General features: G+C 38.9%; 2 protein-coding genes across 5 annotated transcripts; one reads left to right on the top strand and one right to left on the bottom strand.

Moving 5' to 3' along the window:
* Window positions 1-416: 416 nt before the first annotated feature.
* cenpj (centromere protein J) lies at window positions 417-12,988 on the bottom strand. 2 transcript variants are annotated; one of them, XM_067516871.1, is made up of 19 exons: window positions 12,849-12,988; window positions 11,928-12,344; window positions 10,876-11,002; window positions 10,481-10,690; window positions 10,235-10,376; window positions 9,978-10,083; window positions 8,906-9,664; window positions 7,556-8,411; window positions 6,913-7,045; window positions 6,656-6,821; window positions 6,150-6,281; window positions 5,080-5,196; window positions 4,669-4,768; window positions 4,144-4,304; window positions 3,717-3,806; window positions 3,143-3,283; window positions 2,502-2,586; window positions 1,736-1,856; window positions 417-740 (listed from the first exon to the last, which is right to left on the bottom strand). In XM_067516871.1, exons 2-19 carry the CDS (start codon window positions 12,306-12,308, stop codon window positions 548-550), a joined length of 4,020 nt encoding a protein of 1,339 aa, XP_067372972.1. In that variant the 5' UTR covers window positions 12,309-12,344; window positions 12,849-12,988; the 3' UTR covers window positions 417-547. The 2 variants fall into 2 exon arrangements, with proteins under 2 accessions (XP_067372972.1, XP_067372973.1); XM_067516872.1 differs by lacking the exon at window positions 12,849-12,988 and adding an exon at window positions 12,664-12,826.
* A 412-nt stretch (window positions 12,989-13,400) lies between these two features.
* ttf2 (transcription termination factor, RNA polymerase II) lies at window positions 13,401-26,500 on the top strand. 3 transcript variants are annotated; one of them, XM_067517405.1, is made up of 23 exons: window positions 13,401-13,501; window positions 13,824-13,929; window positions 14,364-14,450; window positions 14,608-14,677; window positions 14,848-15,630; window positions 15,750-15,870; window positions 16,316-16,498; window positions 16,708-16,865; window positions 17,068-17,149; window positions 17,432-17,557; window positions 17,691-17,841; window positions 18,264-18,369; window positions 18,526-18,710; window positions 19,279-19,432; window positions 19,634-19,725; window positions 20,208-20,293; window positions 20,695-20,837; window positions 20,932-21,111; window positions 23,373-23,431; window positions 23,649-23,802; window positions 24,345-24,427; window positions 24,962-25,036; window positions 25,393-26,500. In XM_067517405.1, exons 1-23 carry the CDS (start codon window positions 13,474-13,476, stop codon window positions 25,535-25,537), a joined length of 3,357 nt encoding a protein of 1,118 aa, XP_067373506.1. In that variant the 5' UTR covers window positions 13,401-13,473; the 3' UTR covers window positions 25,538-26,500. The 3 variants fall into 3 exon arrangements, with proteins under 3 accessions (XP_067373506.1, XP_067373508.1, XP_067373509.1); XM_067517407.1 differs by lacking the exon at window positions 13,824-13,929 and having other exon boundaries at window positions 13,417-13,501; XM_067517408.1 differs by lacking the exons at window positions 13,401-13,501; window positions 13,824-13,929; window positions 14,608-14,677.
* Window positions 26,501-26,559: the final 59 nt, after the last annotated feature.

The raw sequence follows: 26,559 nt of genomic DNA, 5'->3' as shown, positions 1-26,559 counted from the left end.
CAAAAAAGTCTCTGGCTACACTTAATCTATTGTTCATAATTTGGGCAAATCCTCACATTTATTTCACTTATTTTGTAACTTTCCAATACAAAATGTGTTACTTTTTTAACTTAATAAATAAAACCAGTATGACAATATTCTCTCTTTTCCTTCTTCCAGGTTTTTCCACTGATGTCCTGTTGCTAGTCTTCATTTAATTCTGGTTTTAAGTTGTTAAATTCCAGAGTGTTACTACAGAGCAGTGATTTTCTGTTTTAAATACACGTGAGCTCTGACTTTGTTTTCTAGTTATCTGACATGTGATAAATCTGTGCAGATTAAAGTCACCCAATGTTCTCAAACCTTTCTCCAGCGTTTTTCCATACATAACATTTACAAAGTTACACCGTGACAATTATCAAAACAGATTCAGGATGTGAATCTACATAAAATAATTTATTTTACAAAATATACAAGCAGTTAAAACAATAAATTAAAAAAAATGTTTTTACAAATTAAAAATATTGCAAACACACTTCACACTTGCAAAAAAAAAGGCACCTTGTTTCTACGCCCTGTTGTCTAGAGTGATGTTACCATCTTTATCTTTGATCCTGAGCTGTCCATTGGGGTAACGGGTTTCCTGTGTGCCGTCAGCGTAGACAGTCTTCACTGTGCCATCTGGATACTCCCTCCTCTTGAAGTCAGGTGTGTGAATCTCCTTCTGGCCTGTGTTGAAACGGATTTCTTTGGTGCCATCCCTAGAAGTAACAGCACACATTCACATGCAGTTATTAATCCAATAAAAGGTTGAATACTTTGCACAGAAAAAGTGCCTGTACTTTTTAAACCTGCAGCAATTCGATTAATCTATCAAATTTCAGAATTCGAATTCTGAAAAATAAGAAGCTGTTGATAAAGAAATTGGAGGATATCACCTTAAGCTGTAAAGATTTAGAACAATCAAATAAATGGCAGATTAAATAAGTTGGGGAAAAAGGGAAAAGACATTCCTGCTATATAATTCTTGCGACTTTTCTCACCTTGCATGTCAGATATAACCCTTCAACTCTTTAAAAAGGTACATTTCAACCAGAATTTCAAGAAATTTCTCCAAAAGTTAAGCAGCAGAGCTGAAGCTGCAGGTAGTTTAAGCACGCTGGTGTGTAATACAGAATGTCTTTTTGGTAGAGCTCTAGTTAATTCCTGACAAATGCTTAAACTCGACAATCACAAACCACAATCTGCACGCTCAGCAGACTCTCTCCCAATATTCAAAAAAAAGTGCTGAAAACAGACTCTTCCGCATCTTCCTATGCACTTAAATGTATTTTTTTAAAAAAAAAAAAGAAACTTCCTTTCTGCTCTTTCTCGCACTTGCATCTCGTGATCTGTGAATACTTTTCTTATAGGACTTTGCTTTGATGTTTTCTCCTTCACTAAGATTTTTGCTGCCTTGTACCTCAATTGTAAGTCGCTTTGGATAAATGCGTCTGCAAAAAGGAAATGTAAACCCAAAATGTTTAATCAATTAATAATTTTTTTATGATCTGTTGCATTTCATAACTTTTTGAAGTCTAAAAATAAACATTAAAATTTAATACATTGGCAAGAAGTATCCCAATATTGTACCTCATTCATTTGACCTGCTTATCTCTGTCGGCAGCAAGTGTCAAATCTGGACAGTAATGAGATCCTTTAGACAATCATGTTCCCTTCCTCAACTTCTGGTTTTGGATCTATGGTTTTGACTTACGGGTTGACCTGTATGATGGTTCCGTCTGTCAGCACGCTCTCTTCCCTCCCGTCGGGGAACAGGTTCTTGACAGTCTGGTCAGAGAATGTGATTTCTTTGCGGCCGTCTGGGAAATGCTTTTCTGAAGCGGGAATAGAGGAATACAATGAGCGGCCGAGTGTGACTAAGCGCTTGTTTCAGTCACTAAATTCCAGTTTATGTTGATAGTTGACACACAGCCTGTGACATTTTTTAAAACTTCATGTATCAGTGTTATCATTTTAGAGATTAAACTGATATTCATCCAAAATTCATGCTGAAAAGACAAATAATAAAGATAAATGTTGCTTGATAAAATTTGAGGACTGAAACAGTCTCTTAATAAAGTTAGTTATAGTGATGAATAGTGTTTTTATATTTACAGTGCATCCAGAAAATATTCAGAATTTGTAGAATTTTGAGGAAAATAATGAATTTGAGCCTTTTTAAAATAAGGCTGTAACATAAAAAAGTGGAAAATTAAGCGCTGGGAAAACTTTCTGGATGCACTGTATATAAAAAATTCACTAGATCCAGTGTGTTTTTAAAGGGATGGTAGTGAGTAAATAAGGAAGTGTTCTGTGTCTTAAAACTGTTCAAAATTACGAGAGGGACATTTATAAAAACTGTCCTTTGTTTCTAGTGATCTTCTACAATCTAACAGGGACATTGAATCTGCTGCTATACCAATGCAGCTTTTGTCTAGTAAAATGTTACTGTTCAATTTGGAAAAAACACCTGCACTCACCTGTCTGATTGTTGGGAAAGTGCAGGACCTCCATGCCATCTGGGTAGGTGATGTGTGTAGTTTGTGCCTCAGCGTAGTAGTAGATCTAAGAACAAACAGAAGCATAAAATAATCGTTTTTTAACACAGACTCCTGCAATACATACTCTCAAAATAAAACCAAACGATTCTGATGTTACATAATTTTGTTAACAAGTCTCTGAAAAAGAATTTAACTGCATCTCCTAACTGTAAGGTCTCTGAATGTACAACCAAATTTCACTTATTCGTCTACGCAATAAACGTCCAAAGTTGTTCAAAAGTACTGAAAACATCAGTGAGCCACAATGCTGCAATGTAAATTATCTACTGAAAGCTCTATAGAAGGATAGCTGTAGTATGAGTCAGTCCACAGACACCTTACCTGCACTGCAGCCTTGGACAGGAGATGATGATAACGTGATTTTAACTTTAATGTAAAACTTGCACACATTACAGCCGAGATGACGGGAAACGTTCATTTAAACTACCATCCCAAGTTTAGTGTACAGAGAAATATATAATCCTGTTTGATTAGCTTCTCAATTCGCAATTTGACTGTATTTATCATATATAATTATTTATTTAAATCATGAACTCAGCAACTTGAGATAAATGTCTCACCACTCTCTGGTCAGCTGCAATCTGTTTGGTGTCTCCGTTGAAGAAGGCGACTTTGACTGTCAGCCCATCTGCTGAAACCTCCTTCCTGGTCCCGTTAGGGAACACAATAAGGCGATCGCCACCAGCTAGAACCTTCTCTACCTAGAACGATCAGAACCAGAGCTACCACAGATCAACAGCTTATACATCAACTCGATGTTTTCCATTGCATGTCAGACATTTAGTTGCTGAAAAAAAGAGGAACTTTGAACAGCTAATTTAGCATAATTTTAAAAAGTGATTTGTCCAACAAAGCACAAATAAGTGTGAATGGAAAATCTGGAAGCCATCTTAAAAATAAGTCTAGCAAAATTAACTATTTTGTCAACTGTAAACATCCCATAAACTCCAGTAATGAAATGATCACATTAAAGAGTATTGTGTAGCAAAAGCTTCATATACTGCATCCTATTCCCTGTGCAACAGAGCTCAATTATTTCCCAAACAGTAACAACTAAGAATAGACAAGCCGGGGAAGTCCTGAGTATTTCTGATAACATACACAAAAAATGTACACGTCTTTTCAGTTTCTCACCTTCCCATCAGGGTGTGTAATAACCTCCTGAGCTGCTTCTGGCTCTTTACTGGCATCACTGTGCTCTGCTTCCTTTGGCAGGTCCATTTCCTACATGAAAATGTCAATAAACAACAAAATTATAAAATATGGAGAGTAACTGAGCCCTGTGATAGACAGCTACAAGTCAAACATGGTAAAAAATAAAAACAGGCACAGGAGCTGTAAATCAGCTTTAGCTAGACATCCATTATAAATTAGATTGGTTGCTGCATTTACAAACAAATTTATCCTCTAAAAAAAACCCTTTCATTCATACGTTGCACAACTGATGACATTGAAGCCAATTATGTGTTTACTATAATCTGTATCTATCAGTAAATGTGCTGCAGCATCTCACTTAAAGGAACCAGCTGTGTTTAGATTTCTTAATAGAGACAGTACTAACATCTCTTATTGGAGAGCAGTTGTTTAATGGTTCTTCATTTGGTGGTTTGTCCTGGGTCTTGTTGACAGGTGCTGGCCTGTCCTCGGTTCCCCTGCCAGGCAAAGAGGAGAAGGAGGAAGAGCCTGGCCCTGCTGGCCTCCTCAAGCTGCTCTTCGTCCCCACTGACCACAATGGAAAAATTAGATTAGTTTAGATTCAATGTTATGGTCACTACACACGTACAAGTAGAGGGCAAAAAATGAAATGACTGAAGTTTACAGAGCAGTGAAACCGAACAAATACAATAAAGCTCCGACTTAGAAAATGTAATCATAAAGCTGAGGGAAGCTGCAGAGTTGACTGAAGTGATGTGATCCCTTGTTAATATAAAAATGTGTTACAGCTGCTCTTGGCAAAACAAAAAAAAAGTGTGAGTCTGATGAATCTGATGATAAAATAAAACAATGAAACGCCTGAAATGGTTTTCATTCAAGGCACTGTAGAAGTATAGCTGTAGACACGGGCAGGAACGTCCAGTCACTGTACCTGTAGCACCCTGAACGTTCTCTATGGTGCTGCCTCTGGGGGCTGCAGCAGTGCTCCTATTCGGAGGGCTGCTGCTGCTTCCTCTGGAGTGAAGGGGGTTCTGACAACAAAGACAGTTAGTGTTGTGTATCGCAAGAAAAGAAAGGAATCTATCAGAGCTGAAACTGGATTTGATTCATACAAACATGAGACTGTCAAAGGAAAATACAACACAATACGTATACGTAGTATCACTGAAAAATTCGGTGAAACCCCAATTTCTCCCATTTTTGTTAAAAATGAAAAACGTAAGCGCTTAAGAAAGTATGATATTGTTTTTGTGATTGTACAATTAGAAACTGCAAAACTAGCCACAGGAAGACTTTAATTTTTCATTTCAATTCCAACAACGATTAATATAAACATGCTCACAGCAAATTTCACTCCTTTGGTCACAGATGGCAAACTGTTTTCAAACATTTTCATCTCTGTGTCCTTCTCTGCACTTCTCTTCCAGGCACTGAGGCGAAGTTTTTCCAATACACGGACCTTAAATAAAAGACAAATTCGGTATGTGACATTTTTTAAAAAGTCCCAAACTTTTATACATATGTAGCCGGCAGAGAGCGACATATGACACATTAATGATCTCGGACAAGGACCACGTTTATTGGGAAAGCAGATGACAAACCATGGGATCAGCAGATATTATCCTTATAATTGAAGTAGTTACAGTATTGTTACTATACCCAACCAACCAACCACCCACCCAAACAAATAAAAAGTAAAATGTTTTCAAATTTTTTGTATCAGTAATACAGAGCGTCACGAATTAAAATAGTAGACTGCAATAGTGCTCAGCAAACATTTTATTGCGGCCGACTACATTTGTGTTTTTCTCTCTTCCTAATGGACAAAGTAGATTTTGGAGCCAGGTGTCTGTAGGGCTGTGTTCAACAAGCACAGATAAAAAATACGGTGCACGTCCAGCAAACCTTTACTGGAGTCACCGATTATGAACAATGCAATGCAATTCCAAGGTGAGAAATTGCCTATAAATACCCACCCAGGATTGGAAAAGTGACATATCTGAATCTCAAACTTACTGTATTATTGTTTGGGTTCTGCTCTCTATCTATCCAATCTATATATAGATATAGACAGACATGGTCCATGGTCCCTGTTGGACTTACACATTGCCTGTTAAATGTAAAGAAATATTTCTAGGTCACACATAGTTAGGGAGACATGGTGGCTGCTTCCTCTACTTTGTAGCAAGAAGAGATGGACTTAGGACACATGTCTTTTTAAGACTAGGATAACTCTGTAGGTCTGATATTCACAGGTGGCTAAAATGTGATCACAGTGTAAACCTGACCCCCTCCAGATGTGTCCTCATCGATCCAAACCAATTCTCATCCTGATGTTTTCTGCCTGCATTTACATGCGTAGTGCTTATCCAGGTAAAACAGTTTCATGCCAGGTGTAAATGCAGTTCTTACCTCTTCCCGGAGAGAACTACTCTCCTGACTGAGGGAATCAATCTGTTGCCTCAGACGGCTGTGTGTGGAGGCCCAGCGACTCTCCTTCTTCCTCAGCTCCTCCTGCAGGGAGCTCACCTGCTGCTTCAGCACCTGACAGGTAGTGCAAGAACCGATTAAAAGTATGAAATTCCTAAAATAGCTCCCCTTTATTGTCTTCTTGTGCTGGTAGACAAGTGAGAAACTCGTAATTTGTCAATTATTTTTGCAGCGGTCTTAATTTTTCAACACAGACAAATAACATAACATAACATTTGCACAGTAATATTTAATGCTCTACAGTACATCTACAATTTTTTTTTTATTTTAAATTTGCATTCGCTGAAATACCCATTGTTTCAACCCAACTTATATTATGGGAAATGTGCAAATACATGTGAAATGTGCATATAAAAAAAGTCAACTACCCCGGGATCAAAAATGTTTGATCAATATTAAGGTTGTGTGTTGCAAAATATTCATCTTACCTGGATTTCCTCTCGTTCCTTTTTGTCTGGAAAGGCTCTGGCAGCTAACACATGCTTCTCAAACAGTTTGCGCTCCTTCTGCAGCTTCCTGTTCTCCTCTTTCTTGTACTCCTCAAACTTGGCCAGCTCCTCCACTTTCATCTGCTCAAACTCTAAACGTTCTTTGCTACAAATTAACAAAGTAGACATAAATCACACAGGCAAAAAGGAACACGTGGATCAGAATATTAAAACAGAACTTCAGACCAATATATCACCTTAGATTTTCCTGTTTTTTCTCATTTTCCTGTCGGAGTTTAGCAAGAGCAGCATTCTCCTTCTTAAATCTCTCAATCTCAATCTCCAGCTCGGCCAGTCTCTCCCTCAGCAGTCGAGACTGGGCCTGCTGGACTGGAAACAAAGGTGCACACATAAAAATGAAAATAATATCCAATGTACACACATACAAACTCAGAATAAACTAGAACTTTTTAAAGTCAAGTCACTTGTAGCCTCAAAGTATAAAACTTATTCCTATAGCATTATCTTGGAAATCATTTTAAAATAAAAGTACATTACATAATACAGTACACCATACTTCAGGAGTATGCGCAAACTTCAGAAGACACCGTCTTTAATATTGTTGTACTGAGATTTCCCAAATATATCACAGTGTCAGAGAAAACCAAGAAGGCAGAAAAGCAGAGTTCTTGATATGTTATGTGGAAAATAGTTAACATAAAACGGACAAATTTTGAGAAACAAATAAATGTAGATATTTACTAGAATCAGCCTCTCAGGTCATATACCAGATTAATATCAATATTGTTATCAGGATCAAATGTCCAGCATCACACAGACTCTACTGGAAACTGGATATCTCTGAACAAATGCGACAAACAAACATGTTGTTTTTCTCACCTGTCTCCTCTTCTGATTTTCTAACTTCAGGTGCAACAGAAGCAGCACTGGGAGGATGGGGGGGAGGTGCATTCTGAGTCCTTGGCTTCAGTGAGGGGAACAACCTGGTCATGAGCTGGGAGGCAGGAGGAGGAGGAGAATCTGGCTCCAGGTTAGCAGAACTAAAGGCTTTGGTCTTTTCCAGTTCCACAACTTTGCTCACTGCCACTTTCCTCGACAAAGTCCGCTCTGGTGGTGAGACTTCTTTGGGCGTTGCCTTAGAAATTGGACTGACTCCAGCACTGTCAAAGGGCAGGCTGACTGGCATGTCATCCAGGTCATTCCATGTGTCGTCATCATCAAACACAACTCGCCCCTGCTGACCGTCTTTGTCCTCAATTATAGTGGATTCATCTGCATTGCTGAGGATGCTCTCCTTCTCATCATCATCATCATCATCATCATCTTGTGTCAAATCTGACGCAGGATCCCTAAAACTGTCCTCGTCCTGATACGACCGCTTATCATAGGCTGTGTTAGGCTGAGTGGGAAAGCAAAGGGTGCTAGGGAACAAAGGTGGCCTTACCACAACTTTCTGATCTTCAAATTCTGAGTTCTTGTCTTCTTTTTCAATGTCCTGTCCTTCCTCATCTTCTATGCTCACTTTGTTCTGTAGAGTTCCGTCTCTTCTTGTTACCACAAAGGCTTCTGAGGTCACACAACTGCCTTTACATGCTAAACCACCACTGCTACCAACACTATTACACCTTTTGAGTGTCCCCGTTGGAGGTGACTTTATGGGGGTGGAGGAGAGCCGTCGCTGGTGAAGCCCCCTGGCAGCCTGCAGCTGCCTGTGCTGCTGGTCCATCTGAAGAACCTACAGGTGCAAAACAGTGTCCTTACAATTACACAAATTATAATTGGAAAATATTCACTATAGATATTTATTAAAACAATAACAGATGTTTACCTAAACTAAAATGCCCTAAATACACAAAACTGACATTAGTTGGTTTTAAAATGTTTTAACTGAAAGTAGCTGCCTGCTGCAACAACATACCAACAATTAAAGTTAATCAACAGACTAGAATTTCAGTTCTGAAAACCAAAACAAGTCAAAAGACTCTCTGCTTACTATTCACACATAAGCAGCCTTGTCATATTAAACGGACAATTTTCAATATAAAACTATTATAGCTACTTGAAAGTCCATTGCTAACTATTGATTAAATGTAAAATTAAAAAGTGTCCAATGAAGCCTCAGGCCACATATGGAATATCTGAAATCATAATAGCAAAAATATCACAAATAATGTGAGGACAAATCATTAATTTAGAACATGCTCTTTACTAGTGAGCTGAATAAAGCACCTTTGTGACAAAAGAAGAGTTGGAAGAGAACGACAGCTCCTCAGCCGCTTGCTCCAGCAATTCAAACTCTCCCAGCTCCATGCTTTCAAGCTGCCGATCACACTCCCAGTGGTGGAGCTTCTCCTGGAAAGATAACTCGAACGAATCGTGTGGAACATTTTCTCCCTCTGACCCTGTTCTTCCTTCAACTGTTTCCACTTTTGAAATACAAGTCGTATCTTTAGCAGCATCATGTTCAGCTTCCTCTGGTCCTAACATGCCCACCTGTTTTGTTACTGGGTTTGGTTGCATGTTGTGAAGCCCAGGTTTTCTTAGGGTCTGGGCAAAAAGACCCACTTTTCGGTTAATTGTCTCTTTTCCTTGCCCCATTTGCTGTTTTTTGATTTGTCTCCCCCCTGGGTCAGTTTGAGCAGCACCTGCTTTGTCTGTGTTCTGCCTTTGATGACTACCTAAAACCTTCGTCCGACTCCTCTTACTCTGATCTCTGATGTCCTGAGAGGACGAGCTCGGACCTCTCTGTTGGTTTTCCTTGTTGAGTATGGCAGTTTTACGATGGACAGCAACCCCCTGGAAGGCCCCCTTCTTGATGTTTGCAGGTTCTGAGTTACTGCGGGCAATGACTCTGGCCTGGGGTTGTGGTTTAAAATCCTTCGTCACCTCTGTTGATAAAGTGGCTTTGCGTTTGTTAGTAAATCTAGAAAGCCCCTCACCTCTCTTAAGAAAGGCCCTTTTTGGAACCGCTTGTGTTCCATCTTGGCTCTGTTAAGGAAACAATGTAAAGGTAATGTGAATTTGGATGTCTGTTGCCTGAATCAACCTTGGTAATTTTGGTAGCAACTCAAAAGCCTAAAAGACAAACAAGCTTCCTTGACTGTCTCACCATAGAGATGCTCTACCTACAATCACATTACTTAATCTCAATATAAAATGTACAGCTCAACATTAAATCACTGGTAATCTCTTCTTATAAACTTTCTCACATTTAAGAACATTGTCCACTGCATTAAAAATATATATAAATATTTAATTTACTTAAACTATTCACAAGAAGAACCTTGTTAATTCTTTTGACCTGTTGTTGCTGGGCTGACTTTAATCTCTGCTCCTCTAGTCTCAGCTGCTCCTCCAAAAGCTCCTCAAACGTCTGCTTCTGACCACCAATACCTGGCTTTATGGGCCTGGAATGGATCACAAAAACACACAGCAAATTAATGCACACTAACAAGTTTGTCAATACAAACAAAACAACAGAGAGAGCAACACTGGCATTTTGCAGCTTTATTAAGGGCTTGGTTTATTTTTTCTTACAACACTGGAATACAGTTTTACCTCTCATGGAAGCCTTTATCTTCCTTTCTGATGTCTTTGGACATAGCCACACTGTTACTTAGATTTAAAGTGTCATCAGGCTCATGAAAATGGCTGGTATCAACTTGCTGTTCTTGATCATCTCCTCTGCAGATCCACACAGCTGTAGGGAAACGTCACCAATAATATCAACAATTTAATGAAACTCAAGCTTTTGGTGACTTCTGTAATTTAAATCGATCACAAATAGTAAAAATGTTTTCTCACTCTCTTCCTCGTCATCCACCTCTTCGTGATCATGACCACTTGGTAGCCGCTCCTGTCCCCCTGAGAGATGTTGTTCCTGGCCGAAGCCACAGGGGGAGCCCTGTGGGACCCTACAGACATTTGAGGTTGAGTTCCGTACGCTCTGTTTGTGGTTAGAGGGTCTCTGTACAGTGTCATCCTCCCATTCTGCTCCTGGCAGGCTACGACTTTCTGTATGGTTTGTAAGACACATTACAGAAATTTTATACAGTGTTTGCATGCTAGTCTACAAACAAAGCTAGGGATAAGCAGTGTTGATGGGGTAAAATAGATACACATTGGTTTGCATCCTAAAAATATAAGATCTTAAATTAAGGCAACTTAACACATGCAATTCTTGCCATTTCCTCTCTTACCTTCAGAACAGTGCTGGGATGTATTCATCATTCCTAGCAGTCTCTTCTGCTCATCTTGCAGGCTAAGCATCTCCTCCAGCTGATGGGCTTTTAGCTGCTCGTGCATGTGCTGCTGCCATTGCCTCAGCTGCACAAACAAACACAATAATGGATTTAAAATAACTGCAGAGTTAACAATCTTTTTCAGACTCACAGTAGGTTTATATACTTTTCAAACAGATACTTGGAATGTGATCACCATATTATTCAACACAAAGATTAAACCAGTGAGCTTACACTAAAACCAATTCCGCTGCAGTTTTTTCCAACGTGTCTATTCTATGCACCTGCCCATCACAATTTTGCATTGCGCAAAATGATAAATCAACAAATTAAAACTGTCTGACGTGCATATATTCAGTTCCATCATTATTTGAGCTCTTGTCAACATACACTGATCACACACAACATTAATATTGCTTGTCTTATTGTCGTAGAGGACAAGGTTTAGTACGGTCATTCTGAGCAGTCTTCAGCTACACAGCCCCACACGCAGCAAAATATGTTACACTGTGTGTAGAGGTGGTAGACGTACACAAACCCAACACTCAATAAAAGTGCAAGTATTGGCCTAAATGATTCTCCACTACAAGTACCTTTTCAAAAGTTTTATTCAAGTAAAAGTACTAAGCACTACTCCACTAAGAAAACTATTTTAAACAATACAAACTATAGTGATTATGCAGAACATGTACAGTAATTATTAAAAAATAAGGGTCAAAGATCACCGTTTTCTTAGTGCGTATTATTTTTATGTTAAATACAATATGGTTATATTAAAATTACCCAGTGTTAATGCTAATCAATGAAAACAGTCTTAGGGGAAAATACTAGGCCTAACAATAGCAAAGAGAGGGACAGAATGTGTGTGGTAGGTTGGGTAAGTAAGTAAACAGAAAGTTGTCACATTAACAGACTTTCTATCTTTAGGAATGTCAGTGTTTTTTGATATGTTATCAAGCCCTGGAAGAAACAGTATCAATAGCAAGAGACATCATATTGTGAAACAATACCTGTTCTAGCTTCATCATAAGAGGCATGTCCGCTGATTTGGTTGCCAACTCATACAAACTATCTAATTGTCCATCTGAAATTCTCGGAACAGAGCACAGGCCGTGCACTGGGCTATCTGTCGCAGAACTTTCTCCTCCAGGCGGCCGTGCAAATCCGTCCCCACCGAGGCAGCTGCTGTCTGCGGAGGCGGGCAGAGGGGCAAAGTCGGAGACGAAGGAGTCGTCTGGCTCCAGAGGCATGGATCCCACGGCTGACGTGTGCGGCAAAGAACCGGTCAAATTTGGGCAAGGGCTGAGGATTACCCCGGCTCTGTTGGTACTTGGCAGCCACCGAGCAAAGAAGTCCGCCTGGGAGCACTGAAACTCGGCTGGAGATGACATGATGGCCGCGGAGTCTCAGGCAGGGATCGCTAATTCCTGTATTTTAAGGAGAGATTATAGTGACAAGATAAAGGTTAATCGCACTATAAATACCGCCAGCAAGGTCTAGATGATGCACAAGAAAGCTATAAACAGCAAAGGGTTCTTATATACGTTTGAACGACAGTAACGTTAGACAAGAATCGGGCTTCGTCGATTAAACGTAACGTTAGCATGTCACGAAAACAGAAAGTCTATTTTAAGTAAGTGTTTAGGTCGTAGTCGCGCAAATGTCATCACAGCTGTTAATAAAATCTGAAGTGACACAATGTTAACGCTAATTAAATATATCTAACATTAGCAATTCAGCACATACTTTGATAATGCTCCCATTGAGATGTTCTGGTTCATTTTCGGTGCATTTAAAAGGCTCCAGGTCATACTGGTCTTTTGCTAGCAGGCTACGTTTTAACGTACTTGAGACAAAAAGCATTACACCGAGGAAGCAACATTAAAAGAAATTATGCGACATTAATAAAAGTGTCACAACACATGATTTACCTGTAATATACGAGAAAGGCTGTGTTGCCGAAGTAAAATGGTAGATTAAATGGACGTAACAGACAGAAGTTTCAAAGTCTACCGCCATATCAAAACAAAGCCCGCGAGAGTAATAACAAAAGCCGACATACGTCGGTATTGCATTATGGGTAATGTAGTTACAACATTCGTCTGATGTCGGTTTATTTAAATTCACTGTTTTATTTTCACATAAATTATAATATTACAACATAATTTCAAATTACACGTTTTTAGAAAATTAAAAGTGGCTTTCGTATCGACTAACACTTTTCTGAAAACAACAAATCATTTATGTCCGGTTCAACTTGTCTTAGTTTAGATATTTCACAATAAATGTCATCGAGTGACTAGAGTTTAGTGGTCCGTTAAGTTTTCCTTTTGTGTGGAGATTTTTTTTTTTATTTACTACGACAAGTAACTGGATGCTTTCACATTTTTTTATATTTCACTGTAAACGTTAATGTTTTAATTGGCTAATTTTGACCTTAGCTTTTATACTGATATTAAAATACCGGATGTGCTTTCTGACGACCGCGATTGGTCCATACAAAAATACTGGATTTCTTATTTTAGTAACTGAAACTAAATTGAATGTGTCACGACAATGGAGAAGGTTTTATGTAATGTTCACGGTAGGCACTAGCATATCATTGTAGTTACTTGTTTAGTTAGATGTTGTATTTTGTTTAGAGAAGTTGTAGTTACATATTAATTCCAGAAACAGTTCGTTTTGTGCTTGCACCAGTTTGTGCCCCTCATGTATTAGCTAGCTGCCATTCCCACTCCATACGCAGAGGGACACAAACTGGGGCTAGTGATGTGCATGACGAGGCAGTTATTTTAGATGGCATTCATAATCTTAACACTATTTTCAGTACTTTTCCATGATGACCACACAGTCTGTATAAACGTTACTTTTTTGCCTAATATTTCGTTCTCTATATCTTTACATAGGTAACTTGTGTATGTTAAAAACGGGCGTCAAAGATGGTCCAAATAAGAGCAAGAGCTTCTACGTCTGCGTTGCCAAGCAAGGCTGTGATTTCAGTCAAATGGCCAGGTATTCACATCACCAGGGATAGATATTTTCCTTAATGATACCATGTGTTATAAGACGAATTTGGAGAGGATGTCAAAGAGGATGGGCACGTACCACATAAGTGACATGGATTTTAAATCGACAAATGCATAATATTTTCAGTGTCTTGCTCAGATTCCTCATCAAAATAGAATCTGCAATTACGAAAGTTAGTCCTGCACAAAATGTCCAAATGGATAATATCCTCAAGTAGGTGCACTGCCCTATATTTAAACATCTGAAACCTATTTAGATTGTTCTCTTAGACATTTTAATATCCCTTCAGAGAAGTCAGACCCAGACACCCATAAAAGGGTGTCAAAACACATGTGGTTAGCAATGGTTCAGCACTTTTGTGGTTTGTGTTGTTTTTTTTTTTTGTCATTTCATTTTCTCTGTATTATCATTTCCTTCAGCATTTCACCATCCCATTGCCTCCATCATGAAGAGTCAATGGTGGAGCTCCAAGCTCTTTCCTACAATCAACAACAACAGACCTACAGGTGAGTGTGCAGTTAGACTGGATTGTTTTTTCGAAATAAAAGTAATGTTCAAGACAAGCGTATACAGTAAGTTTCCAGTCTATAGGTGATAATACATTTGTGATTGGTCAGATTGGTCTGTGGATTGTGACCTCAAATTTCTATATATTTTTTCCAGATTATTTTACCGGTGTATCATAGGTAAAAAAGCAGGCCAGAGATGGTGTGGAAATGTGCCTTGGACTGCAGTAAGACACCATCTATCAGATTTCTCTAAACATACACTAGATAATTATATACATTAGATGCCTCAATAACTAACAATATCTGGGGTCTGTTTATTAAAAACAGTTCTTTGATATCTACAACCCTTTTAATCACATTCTGATTTAATATCTGTTGTCTTCCATCATTGCAGCCAGAAAAAGAAAAGAGAAGTCCATTATCTGACACACATCTACAGCCCTCCTGTTTGCCACCTGTCCGAAACCCCTTTAAAGTCCCTGGCAAGAAGGACGAGGACTCTCAGTGGAGAATGATGCAGTTTGGTAAAGGTGATGATAAAACAAAAAAGGAGGCAAGCAGTGAGGCAATTACCAAGGCTGAAGGAAAAGAGAGTTGTCATAAAGAGAATGTGGAATGCGTAGGTGCAGGAGTAGAAGAAAATGAGGAAGCAAAGCAAAATTCTTTGGATACTTACAGAGGTAAACAACTACCACTTGGGATGAAGCTAAAGAAAAGAGTTTCAGGTGAAGAGGGATCCAGTCCTAAAACTAACAGTGTGGAAAGAATGACTGAGAAGATACAAGACAAGATTATAGAAGACAAAACTGAACAAGGAGAAGTTGATAATACCGTGAAGCAGGTTGACCCTACTGTAAAAGATAGTTCCTCCAAATCAGCAACGAGCCACAGCACCCAGGCATCCAGAGACTCCGATACCACCAGAAACCCCACATCTAGCAAACCAAATCAGTTACAGTCTAGTCGCACTAAAATCCCACTAGGCGATGATGATGATGATGATGATGTTGTGTTGGTGACAGTGAAACCTGCTACTCAGAAAACCCCTCCTGTATCTGCTGTTCAAAAGACTCTGACAACCTTTCCAGGATTTCAGCCAGCTTCTAAGATCAAAGGTCAGCAGGAAAATCATAAAGGGCTGCACAGCCTTCTCACTGCTCAGCTTCAACAGAAAAAGGTGAGTGAACGCCTAACTTGGATGTAATGGTTTGTTTGGGTTAGTGTGAGGAGAGAGAGTTTTTTTTTTTTTTTTATTTCAATATCTATCTCTTACCCATTTTTGTTCTCCCGATTAAGGCCACTCTATCTTCGGTGAATGTGGCAGCTCTACCGGATAAAGGAGAGAGGTTGAAGACTCAGGTCAAGGAGCTGGAAGAGGCTCTGGAATCTCTAAGCCTCACTGCTGCTTCTCAGCCTGGTAACCTTATAATAATGTTATAGGATTTTTCTAAATTCCACTGTTTTTAAGTAGGTTTTAATCACAGAGTCTTCTCAGCCACTTTCACTTCATCTTATATTTAATTGGATCATTTTAAAGACCACTGTTCAGTGCTTCATTAGCCAATACACTCACAGCATAACTACATAATTTGTAAGACATTAATTTACTATGTATGTTTGGGCCTCATAAAACACATTGAAAACACATTTATCATTTTCTTCCCAGGATGAATTTCCTGTGAAATTTACTTTTATAGTGTCCCTCAACATTATACGGATGTAGAAAGACCTAATTTGCCTAAATAACAGAAAACTGCACACAGAATTAAAAAGACATAAGAAAATGTTAAATGTCAGTACGTGAGCAACAATATAGTGTGTATCTATTCATTGCAACTGTAATGCACAAATTACCTTTCTAGAGTCCCAGGGTGGATGTGACAGGACTGATGCCAGTGCAAGTAGCAGCCAGATCAACCGATTCAGCCGACAGGGCGGCACTATCCTGCTCCCAGCCCCTCCAGCTTCAGGCCCCCTCCAGCACCAGGCCTCTGGCAGCTCTCTGGGGTTGCAACTGGGCCAAGGATACACCCAGGTTTATGGAGGTAGGCTAAACATTATTATCTCATATTTTAGTTTTTTAAGAATGATTATAATTCCTACGCAGCCCTATTTTAGTTTTGGTATAATATGTGTATATTTAAAACTTGCTGGAAAGCTAGCTTTTGGCTCCATACTATTGTTTTGGAATTCATTTTCACTTTTATTTCTTATTCATACAAATATGCTAATCGTTAATCCTTCATGTTTCCAGCAAACCCACAGAACCAGGCCTTCTACGGGGGCAGAATGACTGAGGACCGTCTGCTGGCAGTAAAAAATGCCACTTGTGAAGCTATAGATCATCTGCATAAATCCCTAGAGACTTGTCCCAACTCTGAGTCTGAAGCTCCAGATCCCAAGGGCCTCAAGGTCACACTCACTAGTCTGGTTCTCACTAACACTCCTGTGAATAAATAAGAGCAAATCTCTCAATTTGTTGAAAAGAAGAGATTAGGCTTTTAAACTAGCAGATACAGTAACATGTTTAATATTTGGGTGTCCACATGGTTTAATTTTCACTTCAGTTTTCACACTAGATATTTTATAACTTTGTTTTCTCTTGATTGCTCAGGTGCCACTCCTGGCCCATCAGAAGAGAGCTTTGGCCTGGCTTCTCTGGAGAGAAGCCCAGAATCCCTGTGGAGGAATTCTGGGTATGTTTACCATTTCACAGTATATATATTTAGGAGGTTACAATAAAGACTGGTAAGTGACCTTGATTACTATAATAAAAATTGTGAGCTTTAGATGAAGTCTAAAAAGAGAAAGTGCTGTTAAAGTTGCTTAATTGTAACTTTGACAGAGTGTGTCAAACAAGTGACTTACCTTTCATAAACAGAGAACGTTACTTCTAGATCTCTGAGAAATTTCACATTAAGTTTAAATTTTTCCTTGTTTCTTGTTAACCTTCCTGTTATTGATCATTTTGGTCTCAGCGGATGACATGGGTCTGGGGAAAACTCTGACCATCCTCTCTCTCATACTGGCTAAAAAGATCAAGTCAAAAGAGGAAGATGAAAAGAAGGAAGAGAAGAAGTCAGAGAAATGGCTCTCCAAGTCTGGTGACAAAAAGCTTTTGTTTTTCCACGCTTTTATTTATAATAGAAAACACGTAAGGCGACCTCAGCACTGTACACCCAATTATTATTTAAATGACCTAATATCTCTTTTATTTTGTTTGTGTTCATCAACCAGACTCCACCCTTGTGGTTTCCAAAGGAAATCTGATTATCTGTCCTGCCTCCCTGGTCCATCATTGGAAGAAGGAGATTGAGAGACATGTGAAGACAGGCAAGCTGACAGTGTACCTGTACCACGGGTCGAACCGAGAGAAAAGTGCCAAAGTGTGAGGAAAACATGTAGCATGAGGAAAAAATGTAGACACATTCATGTATATACAAAGGGTTTTCTTTTTCTGAAACTTGTCTCTTTTCTAAAAGTTTTTTTCTCTCTTTATTTTCTTCATTTACCTCTATGCCTTTTGTTTACTAATTAAAATGTAGCAAGATGAAGTGATTGAACCCTTTAAAAACGTCAGACCCTCTGTAAAGATGGCTGTGAATTTACCCAAGTAAAGCTATATTTCTACTGAATGAATTTTATGATAACACAAAGTGATGGAAATTAATGGCTTTATTCTCCCTTCTTGTGTCATGTCTTCTAACTAATTAGGTTATGTCAGCACTTTACTACATTCTTTTAATACAGTTATTCTTCCATGTCAGAGAATATGCAAAGTGAATAAAGTGCTGTCTGACTTTAACTCAGGCTGGCTGAATATGATGTTGTAGTGACAACATACAGTCTGGTCTCAAAGGAGATTCCCATCCAGAAGGAGGAGGCTGACAAACCCAGTACAGATAATGATTATGTGGTGAGCATTATCTATTTATGTTCTAGATGCAGCAGTAATCAGCTTTAGTGTTCCAAAATATAATTGTGTGTGTAAGACATGAATACAGAAATACTGTGCATTGCTCTCAGCTGATATAATATAAAATATACTTAATTCTATGTAATTTGTCCTCAGCCTTTAAACTCTGCTCCTCTTATGCGAGTGGCCTGGGCCCGTATAGTTCTTGACGAAGCTCACAACATCAAAAACCCCAAAGTGCAGACTTCCATGGCTGTCTGTCAGCTGAGGGCTCGTGCTCGCTGGGCAGTCACTGGTACACCCATCCAAAACAACCTGCTGGACATGTACTCACTGCTCAAGTAAGACAAACCCACAGGAGATACAAGCATTTAAAGGGCTTGCACTTCAGAAATGTTTCCTCTGTTTTGTCTGCAAAATGGACATGTGGTGTTGTCAACTGAAGAGAGTTTAGCTCCAGTGAGGGTTTGGGTGTTTATTTTTGTTTAGCAAAACAACAATACAGTACCTTAAAGTATGCTGACACTTTGATGATTACAGGATGTTTTCATGATCATGTAATTCATATATCAGATTATGTTAATGTTAAATGTGCCGTACTTTATAGTACTTTCTAATAGTTCATAAATAAAATGGCATCATTTTAAACATAAATATTTGATATGATATATCATTATATGTGACCACAGGATAAAGCTACAAAGTATGAAACAGTATAAATGTTTACTTACTTAATTAGCTGTTCACGTCGAAATCTACTAGGCTTTTTTTGGGAGTCCAGTATTAAACAATATTACTTGTTTATGAAACTACATCTTCACTATAGTTAAGTGAAGTCTGGACGGGGGGAATCAGAACTATCGGAATGATATCGTTTTTATAAACTGGCCATCTCTGTTTCTCTTCCAGGTTTCTGCGATGTTCTCCGTTTGATGAGTACAAACTCTGGAAAGCTCAAGTAGATAATGGCTCTAATAGAGGCAGAGAAAGACTCAACATCCTGACAAGGAGTCTGCTGCTCAGACGAACCAAAGACCAACTGGACTCCACAGGAAAACCCCTGGTAGAGACACACTTACTATACTAGTATGCTCATTAAAAAGTTGTCTTATTGCCAGTGTATCCTCCAACCATGGCCTGTTAACTAACTTACAGTTTGTTCAGGAAAACAGATCAGACAGATGTGTCAGTGTGATTTACAGAAATCCTAAATCAGCACATTTACAATTGGGCTCCAACCAATGTTGAATGTCAAATGTTTCAGGTGTCTCTTCCTGATCGAACCTGCGAGGTGCATCGACTCAAACTGTCAGAAGACGAGCAGGCCGTCTATGATGTGGTCTTTGCCCAATCCAGGTAACACAGAAATTTCCTGTTTACATTTAGCCAGCTGGCCCACAGAACCAAGGCCACTTGGCCACAATGATTAGAGGTGAATATTAAAAACAATATGCAAAAGTGACGCAAATGTGTCCTTTAAATATGTTTATGTAGTTAAAAAAGTGTGTTTATTATAACAAAGTAACTTGAGGGCCTTGCTATCCGTTTTCCTCTTAAATAATGTGTGTGTAGTTCCTAAGCTAAAACAACAATAAACAATTTAGACATTTTCTTGTAAACCTTATGTCACATTAAACAAATAAGGCAACTTATTGTTCTTCTTTCATCTACATTTTGCTGGGATTATGAATGAATGCATATACTGTACACAACGTCCATATGTGTGTAGGTACATTAAAAAAGTCAGAAAGCAGTTAAATCTTCGTGGATTCAATACATGGGTCCTTGAAAACATTTGTAAAATGAACCTAAAATGCTAATTAGTTCTTTTCTTGTAGATCTACTCTGCAGAACTACCTCAAGAGACATGAAGGAAATGATGTGAACAAAAGCAACACTTTAAGTTCCAATCCCTTTGACAAAGGTGAGATATTAGCTTTTCCTATACAGGCAGAACACGTAATAAAAAGGTTCCCAATATTCTGAGTTGTGAATGATTATATAACCTATGTGTGTCACAGTTACAACTAATATGAAGATTTTGGTTTTGTTGCTCTGCTCATCATTTTTGTACTAATTGCTAGTGGGAGCAAGATGGACCTTTTTAACATATTGCAGTGTGTAAATGAAAATCATACATCAGCCTCAACAAATCTTGTTTTATACTTGAAAGCTAAAATTTATAAATGATGAGTGAACTAATTGAGAAATGTCCATCAGGCTGAATTAAGATTTGCCAAGCTCAAAGTTGATTAGTAATCTGTGATGCAATATTGCTGGTGGTGCTCAATCAAAAGTCTGTGTCTGTGTGTCTTTCCTCTTTAGTGGCCCAAGAGTTTGGTATGTCCCAAGCTGACCCTGCTGTTACTAGTTCCCAGCAGCCCCAGCAGGCATCTAGCACTGTCCACATCCTGTCACTGTTGCTGCGCCTCAGACAGTGCTGCTGTCACCTCTCCCTTCTTAAAAAGGCATGCACACACACACGAGCTGCTAGGCCAAGTATTATCTTCTTTGTCCTTAATCCAAAAAGGCCTGCTCATATATTCTTCTTTCTCTCCTCAGACTCTTGATTCGTCAGAGCTACAGGGTGATGGGATCGTCTTGTCTCTGGAGGAGCAGCTCAATGCTCTGTCACTCTCCTCTAGCCCTTCAGCACCGGGCCCTGACCCCAAAGACACAGTGGCCCTTAATGGCACTCGCTTCCCCTCAGAGCTGTTTGAGAACACAAGTGAGAGCACTAAGGTGGGCCTCTGTTGTGCTAAGCAAATACATGTGAGGATTTGTTCTGTTGATGGTCTTAAAGCTGGAAATTGAAGGCATGATGTCCAATGTGGTTAGTAGTTATGCCTCAGAGGCATCATGTTAGTTAGAGGAGAAGAAGAAATTCTGGAGTGAGTTAGATGAAGTGGTGCAGAGCATCCACAGATTTGTGGTGATAAGTGTAGATTTCAATGGACATGTTCGTAAAGTGAATAGGAGTGATGAGAATGTGATGGGTACATTTGGTGTTCAGGACAGAAATGCAGAAGGACAGATGGTGGTAGACTTTGCAAAGAAGATGGCTGTAGTGAACACTTTCTTCAGGAAGAGGCAGGAACAGAGGTTGACATGAGAGCTGAGGTAGCACTCAGGTGGACTACATCTTGTGCCGAAGTTGTAGTCTCAAAGAGATCAGTGACTGTATAGTATTGGTAGAGAGGAGTGTAGCCAGACAACACAGGATGATGGAGTGTAAATTGACTTTGGTGGTGAGGAAGATTAAGAGGACTAAGGTAGTGGAGAGTACAAAGTGGTGGCAGTTGAAAAAGGAACAATGTTGTGTAGTTTTCAGGGAGGAGGTGGGACAGGTTCTGGGTGGTCAGCAGGTGCTTCCAGATGACTGGACAACTACAGCTAATGTGATTAGCGGTATTTAGGAGGGTATTTGGTTTGTCATCGGGAAAGAGGAAAATGGAAAAGGAGACTTCGTAGTGGACTGAGGAAGTTCAGGAGTGTACACAATAGAAGTGGGACACTGAGAGGACTGAAGAAAGTAGTCAGGAGTACAGGGAGATTCAGTGTAAGGTGAAGGTAGAGGTGGCAAAGGCCAGATGGAAGGAGTACTTTAAGAGTTGATGAATGAAGAAAATGAAAGGGAAGGAAGAGGTGATTGTTGTGGAGCAGGAAGTAGCAAAGATTAGCAAGAGTGAAGTGAGGAGGACACTAAAGAGGATGAAGAGTGGAAAGGCAGTTGGTCCTGATGACATACCTGTCGAGGTATGGAAGTGTCTAGGAGAGGTGGCAGTAGAGTTTCTGACTCGTTTGTTTAACAAGATCTTGGCGAGTGAGACGATGCCCGATAGGATATGACAGGGTGCCAGGAGAGGAGCTGTGGTAATTGTGTTGTGTGATAAAAGAGTATCAGCAAGAATGAAAGGAAAGGTGTTCAAGATCGTGGTGAGATCAGTGATGCTGTACAACTTAGAGACAATGGCACTGAAGAAAAGACAGGAGGCAGAGCTGGAGGTAGGAGAGCCTAAGATGTTGAGGTTCTCTTTGTGAGTGATGAGGATGGACAGGATCAGGAATGAGGACATTAAAGGGACAGCTCAGATTGAGATGGTCTGGACATGTTCAGAGTAGAGACTGTGAATATATTGGTAGAAAGATGCTGAGGTTGGAGCTGCCAGGCAGGAGGTCTACAGGAAGACCAAAGAGGAGATTTATGGATGTAGTGAGAGAGGATGTGAAGGTAGTTGGTGTAAGAGAAGAGGATGCAGAGGACAGGGTTAGATAGAGGCAGATGATTCGCTGGGGCGACACCTGAAAGGGAACTGCCAAAGGAAAAGAAGAATGTTGAAAGTCTGTCTATAAACCTGTTTTGATGACTAGAGGGCCCCAGAAGCATCAAAGATGCATGTGTTGTTGTAGTTCTTAGTGGTCTCCAGTAGAAGCCAGTAAAAGTCATGGGTTATTTAGAGGGATTCAGTGGCATCAGTTTTAGCCTTTCCCTGTGCATGACAGAAGCTGTGAGTGTGGGGGACAACACAGCACATGCATGAGCATATGTTGGCCATCTGGAGATGGGTTTAGTTAGTACTATGGATATGCCTCAAAGATTGTGCCATAAAAAGAACTTGTTGCTAAACATTTGTAATTTCTCCAAGAAAACACCATGAAGAGTGCAATGTGTGGCTAAGCTGCCTGCGATCAGGGGAAAACATAGGGCAGTTTAGTTGGGCCAGCATACTCTGCAGGACTGTGCAATCTATAGATTAAAAAGACAAATGCATGAAAAGACAACAAGGCACTCGGGCTATATATATACTGAATTAGAAACAGACTTCTTTGAGGTGCATATTTAAGCATGTGTCCTTTGTTTTTATTTGTCCCAGAGTGTACCTGGGAATTTTTACAATACAATAGCTGCATGTAAACGTGTTTTCCTCGTATGTTTGTTTTTTATTGTTATTTTTACCTGGTTTTTTAAAAGTTGAACTAATTCCATTGCCTTATTTTTCCAGATTTCTGCCATTATCTCTGAGCTAAAAGCAATCAGACACAAGGCTGATGATCAGAAAAGGTAAAACATTTAGTCTCACACTCACTTCGCAATCAAATTATAACTCTTTCAGCAAAAATGCTACACACTCTTTTAGAAGACGAAAAAAACGTAAGAATCTACATGAGAAGTCACTCTTCAGAACAGCAATAAGCGCATAGCTGTTCAGGAGGTTTTTTTTTTTTTTTTTACAGTATTTGTGATTCCTATCTCATCTCTCCTGTCTCATAATTTATAGTGTAATCGTGTCTCAGTGGACAAGCATGCTCCACATTGTTGCAGTTCATCTGCAAAGGATGGGTCTGACATATGGTGTTATCGACGGAACTGTCAACCCTAAACGTCGCATTGACCTTGTGGAGGAATTCAACACTAACCCTAAAGGACCACAGGTGATTGTCACCACAAAATTTTACAGTGACTATGACATAAAACCAATAAACCATAAACACTTACTGATGCTGTTAAAGTTTGTTTACATCATCAATGTTCTGAAATGCTTAGGAATCAGGTTAAAGACACAAAATTCTGATTGTCTTTTTTTTTTTTTTTTTTTTTTTTACAAGATTAGATAAAACGCTTCAGTTATGGGTGAATGTGAATTTAATTTATAATGATGTTGGTCCATAAGGACATTAAAATTCCTCAATATAATATATGCAATTTTTTGGAAAGTGAATAGTGCAGCTGTCTGCTTAAAATCCATTTAAATAACTTTATTTATTTTACCAGTGTAATTACATACATATCCCGTGAGTACAGGGTCACCACAATGGATCATTCTCTGCATGTTGATTTGGATTTTTTATGCCGGATGCCCTTCCTGGCCCAACCCTCCCCAATTTCTACCGGTCTTGGACCGGCACTGCACAGCTGGGGAGGGGAATGGGCTCTTAATATCCATATTCATGTTGATTAATATTCTCTGCCAAAGGTGATGCTGGTTTCTCTTTGTGCTGGAGGGGTTGGACTCAATCTCATCGGTGGAAATCATCTATTTCTTCTTGACATGCACTGGTGAGATGCACACTTGCATAAGAGCTGTGGAACCGTTAGTGTCTGCTTCACTCTGCTTGATGTAACCAGTTGTACATGTATCATTTCTCTAATTATATTGTTTTTAATTGGTTTTATGTAACGTCCTAACTTCTTGCCATTGCTCTTGACATTTAAGTGGAATTAAAAATGGTCTAAAAATAAATACAATTATTACTGATAAGCTTACCTTTTAGCCTGCTTTTAGCACTTTCACTTCAGAAACTGTCTCCTCAGCTCTCATAGTACTTCAGTTAAAGTTGGTTTTCCCATAGAACATTTTACAAGGAATTTCAATTGAAAACATTTTACAGTGTTTAAATAACGGAAAACACAGAAATAACTACATATGCCAAGTAATTCTTTAAGAACTGAGATTGTCCTTTCACTCTCAGAAACATGCACACATCTGTACATCAAAATTATTAGTAGGTCATCATAAAGGGTGTAATGCCACCAATGACATATTAAAATCTTGTGTTCAGTATAACAATAATTTGTAACCCCTGGATACAGGAACCCAGCCTTAGAGGATCAGGCCTGTGACAGAATCTACAGAGTCGGACAACGGAAAGATGTCACCATCCACAGGTAACAAATCTGTACACGTGTGTCAATACTATTATTTGTTATTAGATAATGTACCATTGAGCAAAGGCAATATTTAGGATAGGCAGTGTCAAGTAAGGCAACTTGCAAAGTAATGGAAAATCACATTTAAATTATTTAAAACCGACATGGTATAGACAGCTTTAAATTAAGGTTAACAAAACTTTATTTGTGTAATTCAAGAATCAAATAACTTCTCTGATCTTAGAAAAAAGTTGCTTTGCCTTGTTACAGTTGGTTTCTGCTCAAAAACTAAGATCTGTCTTTTTATTAGTTTAGTTTAACTGGAAGCTGCAGTGTGTCCTGTTTGTGATTAGTGTTTGGGTGTTTGTTTCCAGGTTTGTGTGTGAAGGCACAGTGGAGGAGAAGATTTCCACACTGCAGGTAAAGAAGAAGGAGCTGGCCAAAAATGTGCTGTCAGGAACAGGCAGCACTCTTACTAAACTCTCCCTGGCCGATCTCCGAATTATTTTTGGTGTCTGAGATGGAAAAGAAGCGAGAATGCTGTGCCACACACATTAGAACCCACAGCTACAACACCAGACAGTTGTTCATACGCACATTGAGATTCAGGGTCATCTGAAAAATCTTCAAATAGCCTAATAACATTCAGGTAATAAATTACCTAACTAAGCTACAGTGAACTTATTTTCCACCATATGCAGAGATTTCTTTGTGGTACTTCATCGCTTAGCTTATTCTAGAAAGATGTTATGGTGCATCCTACCTGCTTTACAAAATGCCTTGGGACTTAATGTGGCATAACATTTGATTTCAAGTTTTTCTTTTATAATTTCTGAACTACTAGCTCTGTTCACTCAAATACATGGAGTTTTCTACAGGTCAGATTCTGTTCATCTGTAACTTTATTAATGCTGCTTTTACCCTGGTCTTTTGCACCAATGCAAATTGGTATTGAATCATTAGTCCCTTAGTTAGTTCCTTCTTTTTTTTTTTTTTTTAATTATGCTCTAGAACACAGGTTCCTGTGTTTGCCATATCTTTCACTCAGAGTGGTAAATATAGTAATATTTTTTTTTATTGACGTGAACATTTTCCTTTTGAATTTACTGTAATTTCAGTTAGCTTACACATTTGGATTTGTTCTTTTAAGGTCACCTATTAATGTTCTTTTCAAGTGCTGTTTTGAGTATAGCACTTGGATGTTTGTGTGTGTGTGTGTGTGTGTGTGTGTGTGTATGATTATAATATGATCTATGTAAATAAATCAAGGTGTTGCATTTAAAGAGCATTTTTATTATAAAGTCTTTCATGGCAAATTGAAATATCAGTTTGTAATGTCAGGAAATTAAGCCAAGATGTGCAGTAATTTGCTTAGACACTTTAGAAAAAATATCTGCAATTACAACTAGTCACTCCTGGAAACCATGATTGTCACTAATTCTGCAATATAATAGTTGATAAACTGATAATTGAATTTGAAAATTGTGTTTGTTATTTATTAGTTTTATTTTGTTGTTACTATGTTATTATGACCACCTGTG

This window comes from Channa argus, chromosome 9, assembly GCF_033026475.1.
Source record: "Channa argus isolate prfri chromosome 9, Channa argus male v1.0, whole genome shotgun sequence".
Classification (NCBI taxonomy): domain Eukaryota; kingdom Metazoa; phylum Chordata; class Actinopteri; order Anabantiformes; family Channidae; genus Channa; species Channa argus.
This window is presented reverse-complemented; position numbering and strand designations above follow the sequence as displayed.